The sequence below is a fragment of the Brassica napus genome, chromosome C3, assembly GCF_020379485.1.
Source record: "Brassica napus cultivar Da-Ae chromosome C3, Da-Ae, whole genome shotgun sequence".
Classification (NCBI taxonomy): domain Eukaryota; kingdom Viridiplantae; phylum Streptophyta; class Magnoliopsida; order Brassicales; family Brassicaceae; genus Brassica; species Brassica napus.
Window position 1 is genome coordinate 19,364,842 of NC_063446.1, and position 27,214 is coordinate 19,392,055.

Consider the following 27,214-nt stretch of genomic DNA (forward strand, 5'->3'; position numbering starts at 1 on the left):
AATGAGATCGAAATAATGAATCATAAATAGAGTTCCGTTTCCAATTGGCTAAATAAACAAAGTCTTGACTAACACAACTCAACGTTTTGGAATATAAATATCATTTTTATTTATAAAGTTTCACTCCTATTATAACTATGTTATTCCTAAATCTAATTATTCTAACTATACCATGTCATTATTTTGACCATACATACTTTCTCACATGGTTTCAAATAAATCATGAATATGTTATTGAACAAAATCTCATAACTCTATAAAATATCTTATAATTAAATTTAGTAAATTATTAGATTTGAATGTGTTTCTTTGTTTCAATTTAATTAAAATATATTAAATTATATTCAAGATTTCAGAATAAGAGATATATCTAATTGTATTTTAGTTATAATCAAAACTTTAAAAACATATACTTTCTTATGTTCTAAGTATTATATGTAAGAAAATATAATCCTATGCAATTAACATTTTTGACAAAAAATTTTGGAGGAAAAAACATATTTTTATATAGAAATAAATTATAAAATGTAGCATATTTATTTTTTGTAACATGAATTCTCGTGTGATTTCGCATCGATTCTATGCTTAGTAAATATAATAAGATATAATATCAAAAAAGTTATTTTTGCTACGATGTATATATATTTCACGTAAGTATGAATTCTTAAAGAAATGCGTTCAACGTTGTAGTGGGTTCAAGTAACCAGTATCACCTCTCTATTGTAACTGAAGCTGTGTGCCACATGCCAAACCGTATCAAACCGGAATTGGAGCATTCTCAAACTTTATCTTTCGATAAAACTCAAAGAGGTCTAAGAAACAAGCACGTGGCCTTGTACATCATTCTGCATGCAGCCATGTTGTTCATCATCCGTCACTATACGTCAAAACCTGCCTCAAAAATTAATTTTTCCCCCAATACTAAATATAAACAAGAATACCTTTTCCCTATTTCAACTTAAGTGCTCGTGTCTATCTTTTCTCCTTCGTTTTTGATAGCCTAGTCCCAAAAAAACTCTGATTGTGTCCCAAGTAAAGAGAAATGGTGGATCTATTGAACTCGGTGATGAATCTGGTGGCTCCGCCGGCCACGATGGTGGTGATGGCCTTCTCATGGCCATTACTGTGTTTCATTAGCTTCTCCGAGCGGCTTTATAACTCTTATTTTGTGACTGAAGACATGGAGGATAAAGTCGTCGTCATCACCGGAGCTTCCTCCGCCATCGGAGAGGTATTAAACTAAGAATTAACAATGCGGTTTTGCTCCTTCAACGTCATTTTCTATAAATCATATATATTCTCTGCCTCTCCATATTAATTTTAACAATATGTTATTGTATTTCTGCTAGAAAATGTCACTAATTATTGAATATTATTAAATTGTGCCAAAAGCAGGCCCTGAGATTTAGGGGGTTGTAGGCGGTTTTTAAAAAATTCCAGCTAAAATTTTGTTTTGGTATATTTGGAGACCTAAAAAAAAATTTCGAAAAAATTTTTCTATATAATTTTTTCTAAAATTTTTGGGGGCCTAAGGCCAATGTTTCGTTAGGCTTTGCCCAGGACCGGTCCTGCCGAAATATACCAAGTTTTCAAATATGTTCTATAAAGTGGGTTTTAAGGATGTATGAATTCATTTTGTTTTCTTTAGAAACACTTTTCTACAGGTTCTAATTGAATATTAGAATCACAAATATGTATTTATATACAACTATTAAATCCAAATATTGCGTTTCGGACATGCAAACCACCTTAATTTGCCACGATGTTTAAATACACACAACAACAACAAAAAGAACTAAAATACGAGGTGGTTGAATGAGTTAATTTAATTTCAGTTACACTAACTAACAGATATTTAATCTTGCATGGATGCTGGTGATCTTGTTACGCAGCAAATAGCATACGAATATGCAAAGAGGGGAGCAAACTTAGTGTTGGTGGCGAGGAGAGAGCAGAGACTGAGAGTTGTGAGCAACAACGCCAGACAGATTGGAGCCAACCACGTCATCATCATCGCTGCTGATGTCGTCAAAGAAGATGATTGCCGCCGTTTCATCACTCAAGCCGTCAACTATTACGGTCGCGGTACACAATCAGTATTTCATAGCTTTGATAAATAGGACTGGTCGAGCAGTAGTTTTGTTTTGAGAGCTAATTGAGCAGTTTAACCAAAAATGTTGTTTTACCTGTATTCCACACAGTGGATCACCTAGTGAATTCAGCGAGTCTTGGACACACGTTTTTCTTCGACGAAGTGAGCGACACGACCGTCTTTCCGCATTTGCTGGTATGCTCTCTTGATATTGTATATCTTCCGGTTTTGTATACGAAACATTGATGAGATTGTTGAGCAGGACATAAACTTCTGGGGGAATGTCTATCCGACGTATGTAGCGTTGCCACACCTTCAAAAGACCAATGGCCGGATCGTTGTGAACGCATCGGTCGAGAATTGGCTGCCTCTACCGCGGATGAGTCTTTATTCCGTTAGTACTTATGCTATAAACGTTTACTGATCCTTATAGTCTGATTTTTTTTTTTATCCCCTATATATGATACAAATATAATACTAACTATTATTGTGAAGGCTGCAAAAGCGGCACTAGTCAACTTCTACGAGACGCTGAGATTCGAGCTAAATGGAGATGTCGGAATAACTATCGCGACTCACGGGTGGATAGGGAGTGAGATGAGTAGAGGAAAGTTCATGCTAGAAGAAGGTGCTGAGATGCAGTGGAAGGAAGAAAGAGAAGTAAAGCTTTTTTTTTCAACCACACTTGCGAGTGAATGAACCTAAGCTCCCAAAGACTTATTTACAGTTTATCTACAGGTACCTGCAAATGGTGGACCTCTAGAGGAGTTTGCAAAGATGATTGTGGCAGGAGCTTGCAGGGGAGACGCGTACGTGAAGTTCCCAAACTGGTACGACGTGTTTCTCCTCTACAGAGTCTTCACGCCGAATGTGCTGAGATGGACATTCAAGCTGCTGCTCTCTAGTGAGGGTTCACGTCAAAGCTCCCTTGTTGGGGTCGGGCAAGGTCTGCCTCCCGAGGAATCCTCTTCACAAATGAAACTTATGCTTGAAGGAGGCTCACCTCGGGTGTCTGCGAGCCCACCTCACTACACTGCTAGCCCACCTCGGTATACTCCCAGTCCAAGCCCACCTCATCATATCTCAAGCCCACAACGGTATACTCCCAGCCCAAGCCCACCCCATTATACCTCAAGCCCACAACGGTATACTCCCAGCCCAAGCCCACCCCATTATACCTCAAGCCGACATCGCTATACCCCAAGCCCGAGCCCGCCTCATTATACCGAAAGCCCTCCTCTGTATACCGAAAGTCCACCTCACTATACCACAAGCCCAAATTGGTATACCGAAAGCCCTCCTCGATACACCCCAAGCCCAAGCCCACCTCGGTTTTCACGTTTTAATATCCAAGAGTTACCATAGGAAGTGAATGGAGAATCAAGAGTAAGAGTAAGGATGGTTTGGCGTGTAGAGTGAGCTTGAGTTTCAGAACTTTCTCCAAATTAGGAAGTCAACAAAAGATAAATGCAATGTAAAGGACATAGAATCAAGAATAATGCAGCTATGTTGTTACTTGTTAATAACGTCACCCAAAACATTACACTGGTATATAAAATTGTATCTATCAGTTGCAATTTAGATTCAGCTTCTTCACAAGTTTATATGACATGAAAAATGCAGAACCTAGAACCTCTAGGCTCTGAGAACCTGGAAAGAAGATGACAAGATCCGGAAAAGACCATCCGGATTATCCGTGTGAACCTGAAAGAACGCAACCCAAATGCAATAGATGATGGTTATTAACATTTAATTTGATGGTTGGTCATAGGCGATAGAAACAAAGAAGAAGCAATGTAGAAACATAGTAACTAACTTACCCAGTGACCTGCATCTTCCAGGACATGCATTTCTACTCCACCTCCTTCTTCAGAGGCGAGCTCTTCCGCGGCGTGGATCCGTTGAAGGTCTTCTAGGGCCCAACGGTGCAAACTTCTTTCGGCCTTTAGAAAATTAACATGCACTCCTCTTGGAAGGTTCTCAACAAAGTTCCTTCCATTTTGTAAAATTAATATAGCAAGAAGCTTGAGTATAGTAACTAGTTGAAGTAGCTTCACTAAACACAGGGAGGTTAGTAAAGATTAGATTACCATAGATTTGTGTCTTCGTAGGACTGGTAAAGTTCGGCGATCCCATCCAGGTCAAATGCCCATGAGAAGCTAGAAGACGATGGTCCGGTAGATCTGAGATTGGTAACCACCCACTGCACAAGAAGAAACCAAGGTTGTTGCAATCCGACAAGAGCTGATACAATCTACCAAGTGAATGGATATACTATACCTGTGCAACATCATTGGAAAACCCTTCTTCCATAAGAGCGGTATAGACCTCGTTCTTGGACGAGACCTTTAAACAAAGACGAGAGATGTTCGTGAACATAACTATGAAGGGCATGAGTCTGAGTTGCCGAAAGATAGATGGAATCTGTAAGTTACCACTTTAGGCAATTGACGTAGAAATGAAATGAGCTCTCGTGGATGATCCTCTCCATCTCCTCCTGCACGAACTTTACCAGGAGTAGCATCCAATACCCAAGCCTACAATGGTTACAGTTCAGCGCGACTAATGTATGTCCTACCAACGGTTATTGAGACACAGACATGGAAAAAACGCTTACTCGGACTGGTCGTGGAAGAGGCTTGGCTGCTTGCTCCACCATGCTTAAAACAACTACACATGTCATAGAAAAGACTCGTCACCAATGTGGATAAACTAATCTGGATGAAGCAGTTTCATAAAGATGGTAAAGTAACCTTTCCCCCCAAAGCTATGACCAACAAGGACCCGCGGTGTTAACCTCAACTGACCAACCTAACAATGACGGAAAACATCAGAGAGAAGTTATCTTTCCATGAATAAAACGTGGTCTGAGAAAGAAACTTACAAGTTTTAGAACATCAGAAGCAGTTGAAGCAACAGAGTGCGGACCTCTCTTCTTGAGAGAAGCTGAATCCCCATGGCAACGCAAGTCTACCAAAAGAAACTGGGAAGATTGAATTAAAGAGGAGCAGATTAGTTACTACAAGCAGCACATAAGTGTAAGTGCATATGGTCAAAGAGTTACCTGCCAAGTTGGGAACTCGTGAGCCAATCTTCGAGCAAAAGTGCCTAGAGTAGCAGCAGGACCCAAACAAAAGCAAAAGGTTCTGTTAATAGGTGACTGATTAAACCAATCTGAGTATCTCTTTACACATGAAGATATTCAAGAATGACTTTTACTAGTTTTATCATTGCTTAAAATTAGATTAAAGAAACTAAGTGCATGACTTTTACTAGCAATCCAACGACACTGACCCCAGTTTTTGCCGCTGCCTAAGATTCCGTGTAGGAGAACTGCGGTAGGTGTGTCGGGAACAGACTTGTCCTCCTTCCATCTCCATTTCACCTGCGTATGCATCATTATATATCAGTCCACACACAGAGAATCTCTCAGCTTCTATTGGCTGGAGCTTAAACATTAGGATTATACTCTCAATAACTTACAAGATCCCCTTGAACAAGATCGTACGCCTGCAAACAAATGGCACACTAAAAAATGAGTCTAAAAGTATCAAACTTATTGTTAAAAGAACAAAGCACGTACCAGGATCCGAGGAGGAGGATGTGCAACATTTTGACCCGTTGATTGTCGTTCGTCGACTAATGCCATACGCACAGTTGTTCCTCTTGATTTGCGGTTTTCATGTACCAATGACAAACGATGACTACTCAATCTGTCACTCTTTCAGCACACACAAAAAAAGAAAAACCAAAGTAGAGAGTTAAAGTTAAGGACTTTTGACTGATTAATGCAAAAGAGAATTTAACAAACCTGAGAGTTTTTCCCAATTCTGATGAAGTTAGGAGAATTCAAAGCTGGTAAAGAAGATGTCTTCGATGGAAAACTAGTTCCACATCCTCTGCTAGAGCTTGAGACCGTCGACATTAAGACAGATCAATTTTTTTGTTCCTGTCTAAATTGGAAAACGACGAACTCGCTAATTCAGGGATCAAAGAAGCAGAGAGGAGAAGGAGAAGGAGAAGGATGAAGAAGTCAAGAGGCGGAGAAACCGAAGCCAATGTGCTGTCTTCTCCTCCTCTTGATGATCTCTCCGGCGCCGTACGTTTCGTTTTGTGGAGAATCTCTCAGGTTTTAGGGGGACAGAGACAGATTTGCCCCTTTCGACGATCCACTTGGCGTGGTCGGTTTAGCCTCCCACCAAACTAACAGCTCACGTTTCTGTCTTTTCCTTTCTCCAAAAACTCATACGCGTTTCTTGTTAAAATGAGTTTTTACAACTTAGATGCAACCTGTGTTACCTTTAATTAAGGTGTTAATCCCAAAAATCGATCCAAATTTAGAGATATATCCAAAAACTAATTTGTTCTTTACATTATTTTAATTTTTATAAAACATACACAGAAGTGAAATCAGGTCTTAGAGATTTTGGGGTTCCTTTTCGCACTAAAAATATTTACTAATTTGTTTAAAAAAATATTTTTACTAAATATTTATATGTTTGCAAATTTGACAAATTAATCTTTTTATTAAAACTCATACTTTAATAGTATAAAATTTGAATCATAAAAATTTATACAATATTTTGCAAGCATTGTTAGTCTTTTTTAATTTACATTTAATATTTTATGTTATTACACTTATTTCATTTCTTAAAAAATGTTATTTTGATATTTTTACACAAATTATGATTGAAATGCATTTATGTACTTATTAATTACATTTATTTAACCATTAGTATTTAAGATAAATACAATTATTTATAAGATCAATGCAGTTTGCAATTAATATTAAGATAAAGATAAGTATAATATGTATTTGAAATTTTAAAATAAAATTTTTATGTAAGAAAAAATGTTAAAAATGACACTTTTAAAAAAAAACAGTGGCACTTGTAAAAAAACATGGATTTTTTTAAAAAAACAAAGAACCCCACAAAATAGGAAACCCCACTCAAATGTTTCAGATAATCATGTAAAAGTTAAGAAACAGTTTTTTCTATTTCCCTAAGAACTACGCCCTAAGAAACCATGGATAATGATGATGTAATAGTTTGATTTATGATTTATTAATGTTTTTATATTTAGAAGTTTAGGGTTCAGATTCAAAAAATGGTATTTAATAATTATAGTGCAAGTTAACGGAAAAAAATACATAGGCTCTAACTGGTAACCACAAAAGGAATAGAAGGAATAGGAAAAAAGAATCAAAGGGAATAAAATAAAAGAAAAATTTATTCCTCTCCTAATTTGTCAAGGAGTAATTGTAGGCTCCGACTGGTGATCTTTTTGGGAACACGAGGAACGAATAGGAAAGGAACTTATAGGAATAAAATTGCAGGAATAAAAAAGAATGCTTGTTTCTTATCAAATTTAACAAGGAATGCTTTTGTTCTATATTTCTCTACAAAAAAAGAAATGGGGAGGAACAAGAAGGAAAAACTATTCCTTGTGAATGGTGATTTTTTTTTGGAATGATAAGGAATTCAGTGTTCTCTTTCGTTCCTTGGTCACCATTCAAAGCCGCAGTCTTTTATTCTTTAAATCTTAAGGAATGTTAAAGAATCATAAGTAACAAATATTCCTTGTAAATGGTGCAAATTGTAAGGAATGCTAAGAGCATGATTAGTGGGGAGTTCTTAGGATGGAGTTTTTAGCGGAATATAAGAACCCGTCTCTTAACTTTTAACTACAAAAGCTAAGAACCGGCTCTTAAAACTCTTATTTAAGAACCGGTTCTTAGTTTTTTTAGTTAAAAGTTAAAAGACGGGTTCTTATATTTCGCTAAGAACTCCACCCTAAAAACCTCTCAATAATCATGTTCTAATGAATTAGCTATTCTCACTCGTTCCCTTGGTCACCATTTGGAGCCATAGAAAACTGCCCAAATTCACTACATATTTTACCAAATTACATTGAAAGAAAGATGACTTGCAAGATGACTTGCAAGAAGTCATTTGGATACCTTGTGATTGAGGACAATCAAAGTCAGTTGTTAATGAATTGCTTGTGATGAAGAAACGGAAATTTTGAAGCAAATAATGCATTGTGGAGTTTGCGGTGCAGCCAATCACAATTTTGGGTTTCACAAAAAGGTATATTTGTTTTTATGATTCGTCGGTTTTATTTCATTTTTTTATATTATTCTCTGAAACATCACAAGGTAAACCTTCCCAAGCTTCCTCATTCAAGAGTTATAGAAGACAACTAAAAGTAAGAGAGAAATTGGTTTTTGTGTTTGTGTCTTTCTCTCTTTTAGTAGGTGTTTCAGTATTAACAATATCATTCTCTTGTCTTTTAAAACATAAAACATACTAGTGTTCTGTTCCCTACTAAGTACGGGCACAAAAATTAATATGCATGTCTTATGAAACTTGATTATGTATAACTAGATTGGTTGCAGGTCCAATGAGGTAAGTAACTGATGTCTGATGAGATCCTCAACAAAATCTCCTTCCTGATATATTGTGTTGTGATCTGATCCAGTAAAATGAGTTGGATTATCTAGTCTAGTGTTGTGTCAGAATAATTCACTCGCTTGTAGAACATAGTTTTCACTATCTCACACCATCGTGCACCAGCTTTGAAATGAGTCACTCTGACTTTGTGTTCTGTCACATCTTTCTTGCGTCAATGGTTAAAACAAACAAATTTGGTTCACGATCTATACCGCGTATATTGTATAGCATCAAAATTCATTTCAGCTGTTGCGGAGAAATATGATGAAAAACATATGAAAAGGTATAACAAATGGTAACTGAACTGGAAGAAGCCTGTTAATAACATTGAACAAACTGTAAACTATAGAAAAAAAAACAAGATCAATGCTTGTATGGAATACAAATTAAAGGTAGTTTACGAAATTTGAATCGTACTATAGAAAAAAAAAACGAATGATGAAACCGTAAATTTTGATAATCAATTACCTTATAGGAAAACTTTTTTCGCTATTGGTACCTACAAAAAGAGTTTTCTAGGTTCATCCCTAACATAATATCCAATTAAATTTTGCCAAAATTTAATTTGGTAAAATATGTAGTGAATTGGAGTGATATAGGGAATACTAAAACTTTACGGTCGCTCGCTCCAATTCACAAAGAGCAACATATCATGATTGTTTCTCTGAAGGTGTGTGAACCCACATGGTCTAGACTCGGGGTTATTGGGAGATGAATTTGTGTAGAGTTTGTGAATTTTGAGAACTGATAAATTTAAAAAAATTATGTGGATTGTGAAAATTTATATACATTGACTTATGAAATTTGATCATAATTTTTTTAAATTGATATAAATTTTCATGAACTTGTATTACCTCTTTTCTATCATTTTTTGTAAAATAAATATAGAATATATTTATTTTCTAAATCATATAGCATGATTATTTATTTTTGTCTTTCAAATTAAAAAGAAAATAATACTGATACATACAAAATTGAACAATTTTTTTAAATAGTCATTTTAAAAGATTTTGTCACAAAAAGAGCATTAAAAAAAGAAAATGACCAAAAAAAGTTTCATTAAAAATGTAAAAGGCTATTTTACCCCTTACGGTATAGATGTATAAGTAAAAAAATAAAAAAATAAAAAGTTGTTTTTATATATATTTTTTTCAATTTCGAACATTTTTATAATTTTTATAATTTTTCTATTTAAAAAAATATTTTTTTTTGAATTTTCTTTTTGAAATTCGAAAATATTTTTTGAAACTATTTAAAAAAAATATTTTAAAATTATTAAGATTTGTAAATCTAATTATTATTATTTATACTAAAAATATAATATTTTTAAAAATAATTATATATTCAAAATGTAAAAGTACATAAATGTAAAGAATTATAATTTTGAACATATAATTTGGATTTAAGGTGCAATAGATATTTGGTAAAAATAATTATTTTGTTTTCTAGTATTTTTATCACAAGGATTTTGAAAATCACATGGATTTTGAAAATCACATGGATACATATGATATTTTGAAAGTTGAATCTTATGAGTAAAAATGCATAGAATTCATCTCCCAATAACACTACATTTAGTTAGAATTAGAAAATCAATAATAACTAAATCTTTTAAATAACGAGAGATTTGAATGGATTTTGAAAATTCTTAAACCAATAATAATTGATTCTATTATGATTTTTGAAATCCAAGAACCAATAACAATGGGTTCTTAAAATTCACAAACTCTAGACAAATTCATCTCTCAATAACCCTGGCTAGAATCGTTTAGATTCCACTCTAATACTTACTACTTGTAAGGGTTAGACCAACATCGCCAGTGGGCCTGCAAATGGAGCACGCCCAACCTCCTGACATCTAACAAGAATAGTCATTTAGCATTTAGCAAAACTTTCAATCCATTCATCTATAATTTGACAATCAATCACTTGATGAACTGCCTTGGCTCATTTGATGTTTAGGCCTAAGAGATATATCCCCCCTTCTCAATCAATAACAAAGCCCATTTTTAATTTAAAAAAAGGCGAATTTTTTAAAGAATAAAATACTTAAAAATGTTGTAAAAGAATGGGGAATTATTTCTATGTATTATTAATGAATCAATAGAGGTTCCTTATATAAGGATTACAAAGTATAGGAAAAAGAAAATTATCCAAAACCTAATACAACATGAAATAAGAAAAAATCTAAAACAGATAAATGGAAAACGTCCTAATATCTAAAGTCGGCCGATCTCTCTCCTCTTGGACAAGGCCACGGCTGGGCCTAGACATGGTCATTGGTTATGGGCCATCCACATAATGATTTATAACACTCCCCCTTGGATGCCATAACCATATGGGTTTGTATCATGCACGACGTTGCCTCATTAAAACCTCTCTAGGAAAACCAAAAACCCAAGGTGGGAAAAAATGGAAACCATAGACAGGAAAAAGAGTACAACACATGACACTCTCCCTGATTAAGGCATCACTGAAGATCCTTCAACTGGCGCATTCCTATCTGATGAACCAGCTTCTTGAATGTTGAGGTCGGCAGAGACTTAGTGAACAGATCGGCCGAATTGTCACTGGACCGAACCTGAACCACTTCGACTTCTTTAGCCTTCTGCAGGTCGTGGGTGAAGAAGAACTTAGGCAAGATGTGTTTTGTTCTATCTCCCTTAACGTATCCATCTTTGAGCTGAGCTATACAAGCTGCATTGTCCTCATAGATGATAGTTGGTTCTTCCTTTTCCTTTCCCACGGCCAAGCCACTTTCCCTTAGGATATGGCCGGTCATGTTCCTCAACCACACAAGCTCTTGGCTTGCTTCATACATGGCTATGATCTCGGCATGGTTAGATGATGTTGCCACTAAGGTTTGTTTTGTGGACCGCCAACTTACTGCAGCCCCACCGTGTATAAACACGTAACCTGTCTGAGATCTAGCATTGTGTGGGTCAGATAAGTACCCAGCATCTGCATATCCGGTCATCTTCTCACTTGGCCGATCGGTATAGAACAATCCGAGATCGGTTGTTCCTTGCAGGTATCTGAACAGATGTTTTATTCCGTTCCAGTGCCTAAGTGTCGGACATGAACTGAATCTAGACAGTAAACTCATGGCAAAACTAATGCCCGGTCTAGTATGGCTAGCCAAATACATTAAGGCTCCAATGGCACTTAGATAAGGTATTTCCGGCCCGAGCATATCCTCGTCCGGCTTCCTTGGTCCGAATGGATCCTTCTCAAGGTCTAAGGACCTCATGACCATAGGACTCGACAAGGAATGAGCCTTGTCCATATTGAACTGCTTGAGTATCTTTTCTGTATATGTCTTTTGATGCACAAGGATTCCATTATCCACATACTCAAATTGCAGTCCCAAACAGAACTTAGTTTTTCCTAAGTCTTTCATTTAGAATTCTTTCTTTAGACATTCGACCGTTTGGGTAATCTCTCCAGGGGTTCCAATCACATTCAAGTCGTCCACATAGACAGACATAATCACGAAGCCCTTGCTGAGAAATCTCTTTATAAAGATACATGGACTTATTGGATCGTTCTTATAACCTTCTTTCATTAGGTACTCTGATAATCGGTTGTACCACATTCGACCTGATTGTTTCAAACCGTACAAGGCTTTATTCAGCTTAATACAATGCTGTTCTCGAGAACCTTTCTTATCTTTGAGCTCAATACCCTCTGGAACTCTCATATGTATTTCATTATCCAGTGGACCGTACAGATACGCAGTTACTACATCCATTAGGCGCAGATCAAGCTTCTCTTTCACGGCCAAACTGATCAAGTATCGTAATGTAGTTGCGTCCACCACAGGGGAATAAGTTTACTCATAATCTATTCCTGGTCTCTGTGAGAATCCTTGTGCTACAAGCCGTGCTTTGTATCTCACTACTTTTCCTTTCTCATTTCTCTTTCTCACAAAGACCCATTTGTATCCCACTGGTTTGACATCTCTAGATGTCACGGTTATAGGGCCAAAAATGCCTCTTTTCTTTAATGATTCTAACTCCACGTTTATAGCTTCTTTCCATTTGATCCAATCTGATCTTTGCATGCATTCATATATGGACGTGGGTTCCAGATCCTCATCCTTTTCCATGATCTCAAGTGCTACTTTATAAGCAAAAATATCATCGACGTCGATATCATTTCTGTTCCATTTCGTTCCAGACATTATATGGTTTATAGAGATCTCTTGATTGTCCGGCCCTTGTGTCCCATGAAATTCGGCGTCCCGAACCCCATTATTTGGAACGGTCGGATCATTTGTCATGGCCGCCTCACTTGGCACGACCGTCTGGGTCGGCACGGCTGTTCCATCAATGTTCTGGACGGTTTCCTTGATGCTCTCGGATCCAGCACCTCTCTTGGACTTCCGAGGCTGTTTATCTTTGGAACCAATAGGTCTACCACGTTTGAGACGTTGATTAGACTCTGTAGCCACTTGACTTTGTCCCTTCTGGACATCTATTCTTATTGGTGCATTACAAGCCGGGATATACGATTTTGTCACTCTATTTGGGTCAGCAAATGAATCTGGCAGTTGATTAGCTAGCTTTTGAAGATGTATAATCTTTTGGACTTCCATATCACATTCTTTAGTCCGAGGATCTTGCCAAGATATTGATGGTCGAGACCATTCGATTTCTTTGCTCAATTCTTTGCTCAACCGGCCGTTATCTCCCCCTAAGGTCGGATATGTGGACTCATCAAACTGTGAGTCTGCGTATCTGGCCTTAAACAAATCACCGGTTGTTGGCTCAAGATACTTTATAATGCTCGGGGAGTCATATCCTACGTATATTCCCATCCTCCTTTGTGGTCCCATTTTCGTTCTCTGTGGTGGAGCAATTGGAACGTAAACGGCACATCCAAATGTTTTGATGTGGGACACGTCTGGCTCATGACCCGTGAGTAACTGGGATGGCGAATATCTATGCTCACTAGATGGCCTGATGCGAATCAGTTCTGCTGCATGTAATACGGCATGTCCCCATGCTGATACCGGGAGCTGAGACCGCATGAGCAATGGTCTGGCTATCAGCTGGATATGTTTAATGAATGATTCAGCCAAGCCGTTCTGTGTATGTACATGTGCCACAGAGTGTTCTACACTTACTCCCATGGACATACAGTAGTCATTAAACGTCTGGGACGTAAACTCACTAGCATTGTCTAGACGTATAGTCTTTAAAGGGAAGTCTGGAAAGTGTGCTCTCAGTCTTATTATCTGAGCAAGCAGGCGTACAAATGCCAAATTTCGTGTGGACAGTAGACAGACATGCGACCATCTGGTCGATGCATCAATCAGGACCATGAAATATCGAAACGTCCCACTAGGTGGGTGTATTGGTCCACATATGTCTCCCTGAATCCTTTCCAGAAAATTTATGATCTCTTTATTAACTTTGGCTGGTGATGGCCTAGTTATGAGTTTCCCTTGTGCACATGCTGCACATGTGAGATTGTATGGTACAACTCCTTTGAACGTGTGCCCTTGTGAATTCATCATCAACTTTCGCATCATGTTAGTACCAGGATGGCCAAGCCTGTTATGCCATAGAGTGAAATTGTCGCAGGCATTAGCCTCGATCATACTGACCTTTGCATAGTATAGGCCAGTAGACATTGCAGGTAAGGTTTCTAGGATCCTTTTATAGCCTTTGGTGATCGAAATTATGTTAAGGAATTCTTTATTTCCTTCTTCCCATGTTTCAAGATGGAAACCGTTCAATCTTATGTCTTTGAAACTCAATAGGCTCCTTTTAGAGCTTGGGGAATACAAGGCATTTCTGATCTCTAGATGAGTGCCCTTAGTCATCAATACATAAGCCTGGCCGTGACCTTCAATCAGGCCGGCTACACCTGCAATGGTGTGTACGTTTGCACTTTGCATTGTGAGATTTAAGAAATATCTTTTATCTCTAAGAATTGTATGACTTGTGCCACTATCCACCACGAGTATGCTCATTTCGTCATTCATTTCTATAAATAAGATTTCATTTCTCAGAGACTTCAAAGCTTTTCATTTTATTAAAGTTTGCAGAACACCAAAAATAAAAACACCAAATCAATCATAAAGCAATCATAAAGCAGTAAAAACAAGTCGTATCGAAAATTTAGTCTTTGAGACAATCAGAAGTCTCAAAATCCATAAGGTCGTCATTTGCAACATCAGATTCTTTATCAGCCTCATAACCGGAATCATGAACCATATGAGCCTCCGGGTTCTTATCCTTAAGACTCTCTTGGTAGATCTCACATAAGTGCTTAGGAGTTCTACAATTCTTGGCCCAATGGTTGCTCATCCCACATCTGTGACAAACGGATTTGGTCGAGTAAGACGGTTTGGATATACCGCCTCGACCTCGTCCATATCCACCTCGGCCACGGCCGGGATTGGAACCACGACCACGGTTATTGTGGTTTCCTTTCCGGCCGGCCAAGTACTTATCTCAATTGTTCGAGTAATTGTCACGGTTCCTGTATCCACCACGGCCTTTGCCATGTGATCTCTTATCATTCTGGATGTAATTGCACTCGTTGGGATCTTTCTTTTCAGCTCCATTGGCCTCTGGTAACGGGGCAGATCCGGCAGGTCTAGCTTCACTGTTCTTCATCAGGAGCTCATTGTTTGCCTCGGCCAGAAGCAGGCACGAGATCAGATCAGTGTATGTGAAGAAGTCTTTCATTCGGTACTGCTGCTGCAGGATTATGTTTGAGGAATGAAACGTAGAGAATGTTTTCTCGAGCAACTCTTCTTCGGTTACTACTTCACCACAAAGTCTCAGCATCGAGACAGTCTTGAACAAGACCGAATTGTACTCATCCACTGACTTATAATTCATGAATCTTAAATTCTTCCAGTCATTTCTAGCTTTTGGGAGTAACACCGTTTTCTGGTGATCATATCTATGCTGTAAAGCATCCCAAAGCTCTAGTGGATTTTCCATCGTAATGTACTGATCCTTTAGACCTTCAATGAGGTGATGGCGTATAATGCTTATAGCCTTGTACCGATTCTTGTCGGTCTCATTGTTGTCCTTGATGATTGTATCACCAAGACCTTTTGACCTTAAGCTGATCTTTGTATCTAGCGCCCACTGTAAGTAGTTATCTCCGGAGAGATTAAGGGCTGCGTAGTCTCTATTTGAGATTTTCGACATCTGTATCACATTATCATTTCAATTTAGGCTCACAATGTGATCATGTGGCCGCATGGTATAACAAGCTCGGCCACAAACTTGTCTTACGCATCTATGAAAAACAATCAATCTAATCGACCATGGAGCGGACAAACAAGCCGCACGGCTATGTGGACAGTCAATAGGATCGGACGTGTAAAACTAAATTGACCATGGTGCGAACAATCCTAACATTTGATTCTACATGTACCAGGGAGATTAATGCCACACGGCCATATGAATTTAAATGCAATCAGATTCGAATTCGTATGTTTTCTACATGCTGGTCGATTTCATTAATCAATATGAATGCAATCCAATTCAAATTCATATGTAATGCAAACAACCTTAGCAATTGATTTATGAATTTAGGGTTTCAACTTTAAAACTAAGGCTGCCGGTTTAATTAAAGGTTTCAAGGCCTTTAGGATTCAAGTTCTAGATTAGATTACTTTAATCAATCAATCTAACAATCCTAAAACCTCAAACATCAAACATTCAATCAATAAAAATCGAATTCAGTCCTTTAGGGTTTAGGGTTTCGATTCCTAAATTAGGGTTTCTCAAAATCAAATCAGGAACAACCAATTCAAGTTCTAAGGAATCGATTTCTATCTTTCTAGTTAGGAGATTGCCGATTTTAATCTTGTAGATTTTAGGGTTTTGATCAAGATCAAAGTTTCCATATTTATGGATTAGGGTTTCTGATCATTCTAGGTTCTCAGATTAAGTTTATACCTCTGTTTTGTAGGGGTTTAGAACCGGACCACCTTTAGAGAGAGAGGGAGAACGATCGGATGCTTCCTGCCTCCTATCGGGTCGCGGATGGGACGATCGCGGGCTGGACGTGTCTCGGCTGCGAGCTGCGCGGAGATCGGGTCGTCTTGGGTCGATCGCTTCTTCGGGTTTGATTGCGAGCTGGACGGTTGTTCTTAGCTGAGAACGTGATCTGAGAACTCCTAGGTTTCAAGAGGGATCAAGTGTGTTCTTGAATGAATTAAGAACAAGATTAGAGTTTATGGTTTTTGGGTTGTGGTCGCCGGTTTTGGTTTTTAGGGTTAGAGGTTTTCGATTTTGTCTCAGGGATCTAGAGACGATCGTGCTGATAACGTGTTGTAAAAGAATGGAGAATTGTTTCTGTGTATTATTAATGAATCAATAGAGGTTCCTTATATAAGGATTACAAAGTATAGGAAAAAAGAAATTATCCAAAACCTAATACAACATGAAATAGGAAAAGATCTAAAACAGATAAATGAAAAACGTCCTAATATCTAAAGTCGGCCGATCTCTCTCCTCTTGGGCCGCCGACTCTCTCTCTTCTTGGACAAGGCCACGGCTGGACCTAGACATGGTTATTGGTTATGGGTCATCCACATAATGATTTATAACAAAAAAGGAATAAACTAGTCAACCGACGGGGCCTCGTACAATCGTATGTAGCTTCTGGACACCCGTCCTGGTTGTTTGAGTTTTTCGTGAATGAAAGCCGTCACCTAGAATGTGGAGAGCGAGATGGTCTGGAGGATGAGGACGTCTACACTCTCACTTTGCTCTGATGTTTTTTGGCTATTTAATTCCTGTTTGGGGTATTACAGGGGTCTGGCCTGTGGTGTTTTGGTTGTTTTATCGGGAGTGGTATGCAATCTGCCTTACATTTGGTGTTGCTGGTTTGTTTAGGACATCATATTTTCCTTTCATTAATGAAAATTCTATGTTGGAAAAAAAAAGAAAAAAACTAGTCAACCGACTCAAAACTGAGCACTAAGAAAAGGCCACGTGGATTCAGAGAAAAATCGTATGGCCTGTGGCACGCTCACGCAGCCACCTCCTCTTCCTTCTCTTCCTGGAACCTTCTTTTATAACAATTCTCATTTTCACACAACGAAGAGCCATTAACGAAAAAAAGGACAGGCTTGAAGAAACCATCAAAAAGGCACCGTTCTCTCTGACTTTTCCATTATCGATCACAAAATGGCGTCGTTCGATGAAGCACCTCCCGGAAACCCAAAGGCAGGAGAAAAGATCTTCAGAACCAAGTGTGCGCAGTGCCACACCGTCGACAAAGGTGCCGGTCACAAACAAGGTCCGTTCTCTCTTTCTCAACCTAATTCCCTGGAGAGATTGATGATTTTTTAGATCGATGGTTCTTGTTTCTGGTTTGATTCATTTACGTTTGTCCTGATCCGGATCTACCTGATATGAGTTCTTGCATTTGTTGAAACAGGACCAAACTTGAACGGATTGTTTGGAAGGCAATCTGGAACGACTCCAGGGTATTCTTACTCTGCCGCCAACAAGAACATGGCCGTCATGTGGGAGGAGAAGACTCTCTACGATTACTTGTTGAACCCCAAGAAGGTATTTTCTTCTTTCTTGATCGATTTGAAGGAATATAATTGGAATTATGTATATTTTCATGTGAGTGAGGATCTTGATTGTTCATTAACTACTTTAGTGGATCTATCCTTACGAGAATTTTAGGGATTATCATCTGTTGAAAACAACTATAAGGAGCTTGATGCCATCCAAATATTGTTCTATTAAATGTTTGATCTGCTACAATACCTATTTTGGTTTGTGCTACTTAGAGATTTAGCTCCATCATTTACATTCTCTTGTTGTAATCAGTCTTGAATGTGCACCGTAAGCTGTGTTTGCAACATCTCAACAATGTTTCGTTATTTGTATTCCCTGCTCAAGATTTTTGCATCATTATTCAGATTTAGACTGAATCATATTCACGACAGAGTGGTTTCGGTTTCATCCTGAGTCATCTCTTCGTTTATGTGGATTGGTTGTTTCTTACTGAGCTGATTTTAAGAAAACGTGGATTATGTTTGGTTGTTACAGTACATTCCTGGGACGAAAATGGTGTTTCCTGGATTGAAAAAGCCACAAGATCGTGCCGATCTCATCGCTTATTTGAAGGAAGGTACTGCGTAGACTGGGTTGCTCGGATATAATGAAGCCTCTATTCTCCTTGCATTTTTTTTTCTCACAGAAAATAAATCAGACCAAAAGCATTGTGGTCATGAACTGGTTATATGTTTCTTTTTTTTTTCTTTGTTAATCAGGCGAGTTGCCTCTTATAGTCGAATATTCGTTTTTGATGTGAAGACCAATCTCCACCACGAAATTTAATTATATTTAATTCTACTTTTGTTAGAAAGCAGATACTACTTTTTTTTTTGTTAGAATAGCCGCCGTTCGTTCTAAAAAAAAAAAAAAAAGCAGCTACTTTTTTCTCAAAAAAGCAGCTACTTTTAAACGATGCAATTTCTTTCCACAATTTGTATATTGGACTAATTGACCCAAAATTGTTTGGTCTACATGAAGAGATTTATATGCTTATAACGGTGATAAAATGTATGAATTCAATTGGTAAATTTTCATAAGAATATTAAAATAAATTTAAGTTATATTTTTTGAAGATAAAATATTGTACACGAAAACAGTAAATAAAATAAATTAAGAGTGTTTAGCACATGTAGTGATTTTATCAATATGTGTACATCTATGTAAGCTGTTTCAAAACAGAAACTAAGAACATATCTATGAATTTCTACAAATGAATCTCTACATATTATTACACTAACATTTAAAGTAATCTAGTTATATAATTAAGTAAAATATTTAATATGAAACAAACTATTTACAAAAGAATATAGAAATAGTTGACAAAAAAGATATGGAATCAAACTTTTTCCTACCTTCTCTCTTATTTTATATATCCTTTTTCTGAGAGTTTTTCATAACATATTATTGAAATTAAATTTCAGTTAGAAAAAAAAACAGTTTGGTTTCTACTAATGATTAATCAAATCAACAATAAATAATGAACAAAGAGAAAATAAATAAAGAAATTTGAGAAATGAATAGAATTTGTTGGTGAAAATATTTTATAGTTTAGCTTTTTAATAATAAAAATTAAATGTATAAGAACTAAATTAATTTTGAATATTTTTATGAAATATGCAATATTATTGTAATAATAATTAAATTGTTTAACAATAAAATAGAATTTATTTTTCTTAGTGTTCTTCCTCAGTTTTGATGAGGAAAATTTGTTTTATATTTTCTTTGGAGAAATTAATATAGAGAAAAAATGGAAAAACATGTCTGATTAGTAAACAGTTGTTTTTCTTTGGTAAAAATAGTAAAATTATGTCAGATATGGACATGCGTAAATGCAACGTTCTAGATCATATACCATAAAGATATTGTAAAATATGCATGATTCATCAAATCAAAGTTTGATTTCTTCTTTTAGATGCACCGATTAATTGTGATTATCTTGGAAGAATAAGTTGAGTATTTAACCAATGCGGTTGGCCTAGAGGTAGTTGAGGCCCAGAACCAATACGCTCTCCGCAGGTTCGACTCGCGTTGGCCACCCGGGCTAGGGTTAAATCCCAAGAATACGTGGAGTGCCGTGAGCCTCGCGGGAATAGTCGGTTGACCACGGTCGCCGGAAATCCGCGGTTACCGAAGAAAAAAAAAAAAAAAAGTTGCGTAACATATTTTGTATTTTCGGATGGTTATTTAATATTTTAGTCAAATGCTCTCCACGTTGATCATATCAAAAGTTTTAACCGTATTTACCAAACTAGTTGGCTCCGGACATCTATGATTTGTGCTCGTCTTCTTGATTTATATAGGTTTTGTTGCCTTGTTGGTCTTCATAATATTTCTTCATCTCGGCTTTTTTTTTTGTAGCGCAGAGTTTCTTCATCTCGGCTTGATTTCGTTTTACTGCGTTTTTTTGTTTTGATTAAACACTTTGGTGTTGACAATGGTACGTTTTCAATTTTAACTTTGGTTTGGTCTTAAGTTTCCTGAAAATCTGTGCTCTTGTCAGCTTTGCTTCCGGAAATGTCAATTTTATGCCGGTTTTGTATACATCATTTATCTGACAATGTTTTAAATTTTAAAATTCTCATAAAAATACTATGTTTTTATTAAATAAAATACAAACTGTTCTCTATCGTAGAGTTTGATACATACTCCGTCCATCTGTTATACGAAGATGTTATTTTTACAATTTCCACACAGTATCGAAAATAATCATATTTTAATACATAATTTACAAAAAATATTATATAATAATTTTTAATCAATATGGCTACTAAAAATAGGTAAACAAGTTATACAGTTACATTACATGCACAAAAGAATAGATTAAAACACACAAAATTTTAATCTTCGTGAAACAAATAAAAATTTCATAGCTATTATTTTCGTGGAACAATATTTGTTTGAAATCATGGAATGCATCACCCTAGAAGCAGCAATATGCAATCTTTTTATTGTATGACGATATTCTTATAATCGTTGAAAATTGGTAATTCAATTTTTATATCTTACGGTTGAATCAATACATTGGATTCAAAACCGAAAAATATATGTTGTTCTAAATTGGAATAAGACTAATGTAATACAACAAAGAAATTTGATACTCAACATGTGACAAAGATTTAAAGTTGGCAGGAAACTCTTTCATCTTTTTAGTTATATATTTGTTGTTTCTAGTTGTCGTATATGTATTTATGTAATCTACTTACAATCAAAGTAATAAATTAGTTCCGGTTGTTAAAAAAAAAACAATCAGTTGGCTTTATATTAGGCCTTGGCGTTCGGATCTTCGGGTCGGATTCGGGCCGGTTCCTTTCGGGTCGGGTTCGGGCCGGTTTTTTTCGGGTCCGGGTCTTTTCGGATCCTAAATATTTAGACCCAATAGGTACTTAGAAATTTCGGTTCGGGTTCAGGTTGGTTCTTCTCGGATCCGGGTCGGTTCGGGTCTATAATTAAAATACCCATAAAATACCCGTAATTTTTCGGGTCTATATCGGGTCCGGGTCGGGTTCGGGTATTTAGGATCTGAAAATGACATGATATACCCAATTCCATCAACTTTAGTTGAATATTTGTCATATATATCTAAAATTTTACAAAACAACTTAAAAGAAACTATTAATAATTAAAATAAAATATTTTAAAACTCTAAATTTTACATTTTAAAACTTTATATTACTTTAAAAATGTTAAAAAATAATAACAAATATTGTTAACAAAAGATATTTCAACTAAATCAAAAAATAATATATATAAAATAGAACACAAAAACATCATAGTTTTAGATATACATGTTTTAAGTCAGGTACAAATCGGTTCTTTTCGGGTCCGGATCTATTCGGGTTGGTTTCTTTTCGGTTCCGATTCTTTCGGGTAAAAAAAATTTAGATCCAAAAAGTACTTGTAAATTTTTGGTCCGGTTCCGGATAGGATATTTTTGGATCGGTTCCGGTTCGGATCTTCTGGTCCAGGTTAAAATGCCCAGGCCTACTCTATAGCACAAGGAAGTCCAGAAGGCTGTGCGAAGTTTTTGTGTGTGAGGATGGCTATAGGCATTTGAGTTTTCGAGTTGGTTCTCATTGGATCTGTGTCTTTTAGGTTTAGAAAATTTAGACTTATATAGATATATGTATATTTGGTTCAATTTTGAATAGATTTAGGTTTCAATGTTTAGAAGCTCTTAATACCGATTCAGGGTATTTAATACATGAACTGTATTTGAAAACCTAAAAAAAAAATCCAAATACATGAGAGAAATACAAAAATATATATATTCAAAAAATACTCTGATACCAAAAATATGAAGAATTATATCTAAAAATCTGAATTTTTTACCCGAAAAACACAAAACTATATCCAGAAACACAGACCCAAAATATTTGAAATATCAAAATGTACCCAAAAAATATCTAATATATACAAAACTTTCAGGGTTATTTGGATACTCGACTGGATCTTTGTAAGACCCGGACTCGATCCGAGTGATCCACGCGAGCATAAAACCAAAAGAACCTAAAAGGGTAAAATGATGGACTCAGACTTCGTTTTTTCAGGTAAACGTCTACCATGGTGTTATAGCTCTATTTTCTTAACCAGACCGAAACAAGAAAATGATTTTATTAGTCCAAGCAAATATTTTAGGTTTGTGTTGGGGCACTAAAATGAATGATGGAAAAGTGTTGCAAGTGATTCTCTTTATTCTTTGTACTTTCGTTTTCGTCTAGTTTCTTGTAACACGAGCTAGAGTTGTTAATTGTTTTTATTCATAAGCCGACAAGCAAAACAAGGGAAAAACCATAGGATGTCTTTGATTCAAGTCTTGGGCTGTGAAGGCTTCCATGTTCCTGGTATCTGTAGAAAAACGGATATCATCTTATGAGACTTTTAAAGACTGAACTTGCAAACAGAGAGTGAGTGATACAACACAAACCTGAACACCATGAGGTCCGATTCTGTTACGTGATATGAAATTCACAACTAGATTCGCAAACTCCTCTGGTACATCTTCCTGCATTCATTTACATCCCACACAAATTCAGTATCTCGAAAAAAAAATATTCACACTTAAAGATTATCCAATCGCGTTTGTTACCTGTATGGCATGTCCGGTGTGTTTGACCACAATCATCTGAAATTTTCCTTGCATTTGACCAATTGTGAGGGTCCTAGTCCAGTTTATCAACATCGTTATTACAATGCGCCATATATTTCAAATAAACTGAAGATGAGACGTGAGCCAGAATTAAGGGGGAAGAATACGAATATACCGGTCCAATCTATCAGTTCCAGCTAATAGCAAGAGTTTTGGAACAGGAGATGACAAGAACTTCTCTGAGAGACCTTCGTACCTGCAAGGCAACTAATATTGTTCATATACTCTCCGTCTTGCGATTGGTTTCTGTGTGCCAACATCCGTAGACTATTGTCTGTGTTGTGCTTAGAGCTATGTGCACTTAATGATCTAAAACAAGAGGTAAAAGAGGTTCATACCAGCCTTTCCAGTATTGCTCTGTTTGCTCTAGACGTGTACGGTAAGTATAGCTGGAAAAAGGTTCACATTTCAACTCACTAGGAAGCAAATATTGAATACATCTAGTGATGTTCGCAACAGAGATAACTCACCAGTGTTTTGAATCATCGTATTTGAGAGTTGTGGGGATGGAGACGCGAGCGGAATCAATGTTCCTTAATGACCCTCCTCTAACGCTGTACTCAATCTACATAAAGATTGTGCATTATTTTAGAGATGGCAGACCCAATAAAGCTTACTAAAGCAAAGTGATTTCTTGTTTGCAGCTTATATATATATAAGCATGCGTTTCAAAGTTGCTTACTGCTTTTTGGATGCTGGGAAAATGTTGCATTCTGTTTGAAAGAATCTTCTGCATGTGAATCAAAGAGGCAACAGCAGTACCCTGCAACAAAAGTACTTTGATCAGTTCATCTCACGAGAGTGCATAACAAATGAGAAACAGATAAGACTTTTCTATAAGAAAGCAAACCTCAACAACATCCACAACGACAAGCCCAGCCAAGCTAGGCAATGTTTTGTTTGCAGCAACTTGAACAGCGACCGAACCTCCCATGCTGTATGTTGATAGAATGAAACCAATTCACGAAAACTAATTACAACATCTACAAGTATATGCATGCGTCTATCACTACAACCCTGTACTGAAGCGAACCCATCAATCTTTCATACTAAAGAATTGAAGTCCCTAATCGTATATTCAATAAGATTTATACATAGATTTAGTATTACCTAATTATTGAACAGTTGATAATACCTAGTACAAGAGATTGTTTCATATACAGAATCCATCTAGCACTAAGTGATAATTGCACATATGCATCATCTTAAGCATTGTTATATACGTCACAACTATGAAGATATGTTTACTGGTGCACTAGAAAAGCATTGATGTACTCGCTTTATTGACCAGTCATTTAAAGATCAACACAGAGAACAACATACCGATATGACAAATAGATAGAAAAAATAAAAGAAAACAAACCTGTGACCAACTAGCACAATAGCTGGAGGAGAATCTCCATACAATTCCTTAATCACAGCCACAACATCATTGCTCATTGTCTGCATGTCCACATCTAAATACATCAGTCTCACTTCTCAGATACAAGCTAATATATAATCGATTTGAAAAACCACACCTCGAGCGATAAGTCCAGTTCATCCTCTGAAACAGATTTACCGTGTCCTCTCAAGTCCATCGCAACCACACGTGCTTTCTTCTTGATCTTACTTGCCACTATAGAAAACGAGAGCCTGACAAAAAAAAAAAACACAAATGAAACTATCACAATGTATTGTGCTTGTCTATCTCAAAAGTAAACATAACTCATCAAACTCAAGAGTAACCAAGATTCGATCTTTAAAACTGAAGGGCTCACCCAGAGAAGCCACCTCCATGGAGACAAAAGACAAGAGGTCCTTCTGTTCCTGCCATATATACGTGAAATACCTATAATAGACACGTTTCATCAGAATCAAATAACCAAAAAAAAAACGCTTTTTTTCTGGGACCATTCTTACATCGTTGGATCCAGGGATTGACACGTCGTCTTCTTTGTCAAAGTAGCTTGTCCATTCTACAGGCGAATATTTCTCCGAAGAACTCCTGTAAATGCAAACAGTTCACTACCATCACTCAAGTCGAGATCACCAAATACAGGAGATGCGATTGGAAGGAGAAACTAGAAAAAAAACGACGGTTGACTCACGTAGAAGGAGGACGAAGAGGACGAGTGGCGAAGACGGACGCCGGAGCTGGTTCTTCGTCGGAGATATCCTCGCGAAGGGGATTCAAATTTGAAGAAGAATCCATCGCTGGAAGCTTCACCTCTGCGGGATTTCACAATAGATCAAAATCAAATTGAACTGATCTCCCAGATCTTTCAGTTTCCGTTCCCACTCTACAATTAGCTTTTCTCCAGTTCCTTTTTGTTTTAATTTGTTTCGGTCACAATTCAATAGGAAGGTGACACCTTGTTACAAGGAAATTGTTATGGGCTTAACAAGCATGGGCCCACCAAGCCCATTAGTTTTATGAAACATGTGCAAAATGAGCAACGGGAAATGTCTTTCAGACCAAGGTGTAAGAGGAGGTCTCGGCAAAAGCAAATTTTTTTTTTTTTAATAAATGTTAAATTTTATTCAAAAGACTGTGTTTTCATAAAATGCATCGATGATATAGAAAGATTGAAGAATAGAAACTTCTATTTACAAATCATCTAGTTCCAAACCATATTATAAGGCCCTCCTCCATCTTGTAATCACCTTGGCGCCTTATGATTGAAAGTCTATTTCTCACGGTCTTATCAATTATTTTCACCAGCGGATTAGATGGACGTTGCTTCTCTCCATGCCTTCTCCTATTCCTTTCCCACCACAGTGTATGACCAGCAGCTTGAAAGGTGTATCTCAGCAAGAACAGCCGTACTCTCTCCATTCTACTATCAAGCGTGAGGTTAACAATTTCTTCCCAGTTTTCTGTATAACTCGACTGAAGTAACCCTATTACCAGCTTCCTCCAGACTTGACTTGAGTATGAACAAGAGAAGCACAAGTGATTTCGCGTCTCCATAGACTGTTGACAAAGGATACAAGTAGGATCAATGTTTTGATTCCACTTGAGCATCCTGTCACAAGCTGATAGTCTGTTTCTCACGGCTGTCCATGTATGAAAAGTGTACTTGGGAATAGCATGCTTGAACCAGACGCCATTACTCCATCTTTGCGTTACATATATTGTCCTCATTTCAAGCCAAGTATTCTTAGTAGAAAATTCCTTCTTATACGTCTCTTCCTTACTTCTCCATAGAGCTATATCGTCCATCTCATAATTCTCATTTCTCAGCCTCTCTGTTTCATATTCAATATGGTTCAGAATAGCTAGGCAATGACGTCTTCTTCTGTGATTAGAGATAGCCTCAGCAACTGTTGCATTCTCAGATATACCCAAGTCAATTTTGCCTCTAGCTCCCAACACATCAATTAATCTTCCCATTTTACTCCAATGGTCATCAATCATTCCAGAAAGAAGTAGCCTCTCCATTCTTGACATCTGCTCGGTGAAAACCCTTAGCCACTGCCCTTGCTTTAAGGATTTTCTTCCACATCCAAGATCATGCTATAAAATTTTCTCTTATGGACCAAAATGATCCTTTACGGATCAGATAAATTTGAATCCATTTTATCATAGTGATTCTTGTCCAGAAAAAAGCCTCCATATAAGATTTAGACAAGCTATTTCATTCACTTCTCTCAAAGGTCGTATCCCCAGACCACCTTCAGACTTCTGTTTACATACTTCACTCCAAGCAATTTTAGCCTTCTTTGTACTCATTTTAGGCCCAGACCAAAGGAAAGCTGAGCATAAACTCTCAATTTCACCCGAGCATTGTTTTGGTGATCTGAAAGCAGACATCCAAAAGTTAGTAAGACTCATAATCACAGAGTTGATTAACTAAAGTCGGCCTGCGAACGATAAGAATCTCCCATTCCAATTGCACATTTTTGTTCTGATTTTCTCCACAAGGGGCAAAAGTACTTTAGGTAACAACAATTATCCACTATCCTTTCTCAAACTTGGCGAAGC

The 27,214-nt window shown here is 36.9% G+C and overlaps 5 protein-coding genes across 5 annotated transcripts; 2 read left to right on the forward strand and 3 right to left on the reverse strand.

The window, feature by feature from the left end:
* Window positions 1-922: 922 nt before the first annotated feature.
* Window positions 923-3,675, forward strand: LOC106423434 (11-beta-hydroxysteroid dehydrogenase-like 5). Its single transcript, XM_013864205.3, has 6 exons — window positions 923-1,231; window positions 1,893-2,085; window positions 2,202-2,287; window positions 2,355-2,486; window positions 2,588-2,752; window positions 2,831-3,675. Exons 1-6 carry the CDS (start codon window positions 1,043-1,045, stop codon window positions 3,455-3,457), a joined length of 1,392 nt encoding a protein of 463 aa, XP_013719659.2. The 5' UTR covers window positions 923-1,042; the 3' UTR covers window positions 3,458-3,675.
* Window positions 3,573-6,323, reverse strand: LOC106423435 (protein ABHD11). Its single transcript, XM_013864206.3, has 13 exons — window positions 5,904-6,323; window positions 5,676-5,813; window positions 5,576-5,602; window positions 5,387-5,477; window positions 5,157-5,200; window positions 4,977-5,075; window positions 4,846-4,903; window positions 4,710-4,762; window positions 4,528-4,629; window positions 4,373-4,438; window positions 4,183-4,295; window positions 3,913-4,084; window positions 3,573-3,796 (listed from the first exon to the last, which is right to left on the reverse strand). Exons 1-13 carry the CDS (start codon window positions 6,015-6,017, stop codon window positions 3,728-3,730), a joined length of 1,146 nt encoding a protein of 381 aa, XP_013719660.1. The 5' UTR covers window positions 6,018-6,323; the 3' UTR covers window positions 3,573-3,727.
* An 11,201-nt stretch (window positions 6,324-17,524) lies between these two features.
* Window positions 17,525-18,901, forward strand: LOC106423443 (cytochrome c-2). The gene is made up of 3 exons (XM_013864217.3): window positions 17,525-17,826; window positions 17,968-18,101; window positions 18,594-18,901. The coding sequence occupies exons 1-3, from the start codon at window positions 17,715-17,717 to the stop codon at window positions 18,684-18,686; spliced, it is 339 nt and encodes a 112-aa protein (XP_013719671.1). The 5' UTR covers window positions 17,525-17,714; the 3' UTR covers window positions 18,687-18,901.
* Window positions 18,902-22,772: 3,871 nt separating this feature from the next.
* On the reverse strand, window positions 22,773-25,591 carry LOC106423448 (protein phosphatase methylesterase 1-like). The gene is made up of 13 exons (XM_013864227.3): window positions 25,338-25,591; window positions 25,150-25,234; window positions 25,008-25,078; window positions 24,768-24,882; window positions 24,611-24,690; window positions 24,098-24,182; window positions 23,930-24,010; window positions 23,718-23,812; window positions 23,586-23,636; window positions 23,363-23,443; window positions 23,188-23,260; window positions 23,026-23,103; window positions 22,773-22,946 (listed from the first exon to the last, which is right to left on the reverse strand). Exons 1-13 carry the CDS (start codon window positions 25,439-25,441, stop codon window positions 22,908-22,910), a joined length of 1,038 nt encoding a protein of 345 aa, XP_013719681.1. The 5' UTR covers window positions 25,442-25,591; the 3' UTR covers window positions 22,773-22,907.
* Window positions 25,592-25,843: 252 nt separating this feature from the next.
* Window positions 25,844-26,671, reverse strand: LOC106423465. The gene has a single exon (XM_013864245.1). It carries the CDS (start codon window positions 26,669-26,671, stop codon window positions 25,844-25,846), a length of 828 nt encoding a protein of 275 aa, XP_013719699.1.
* Between the last annotated feature and the right edge of the window lie 543 nt (window positions 26,672-27,214).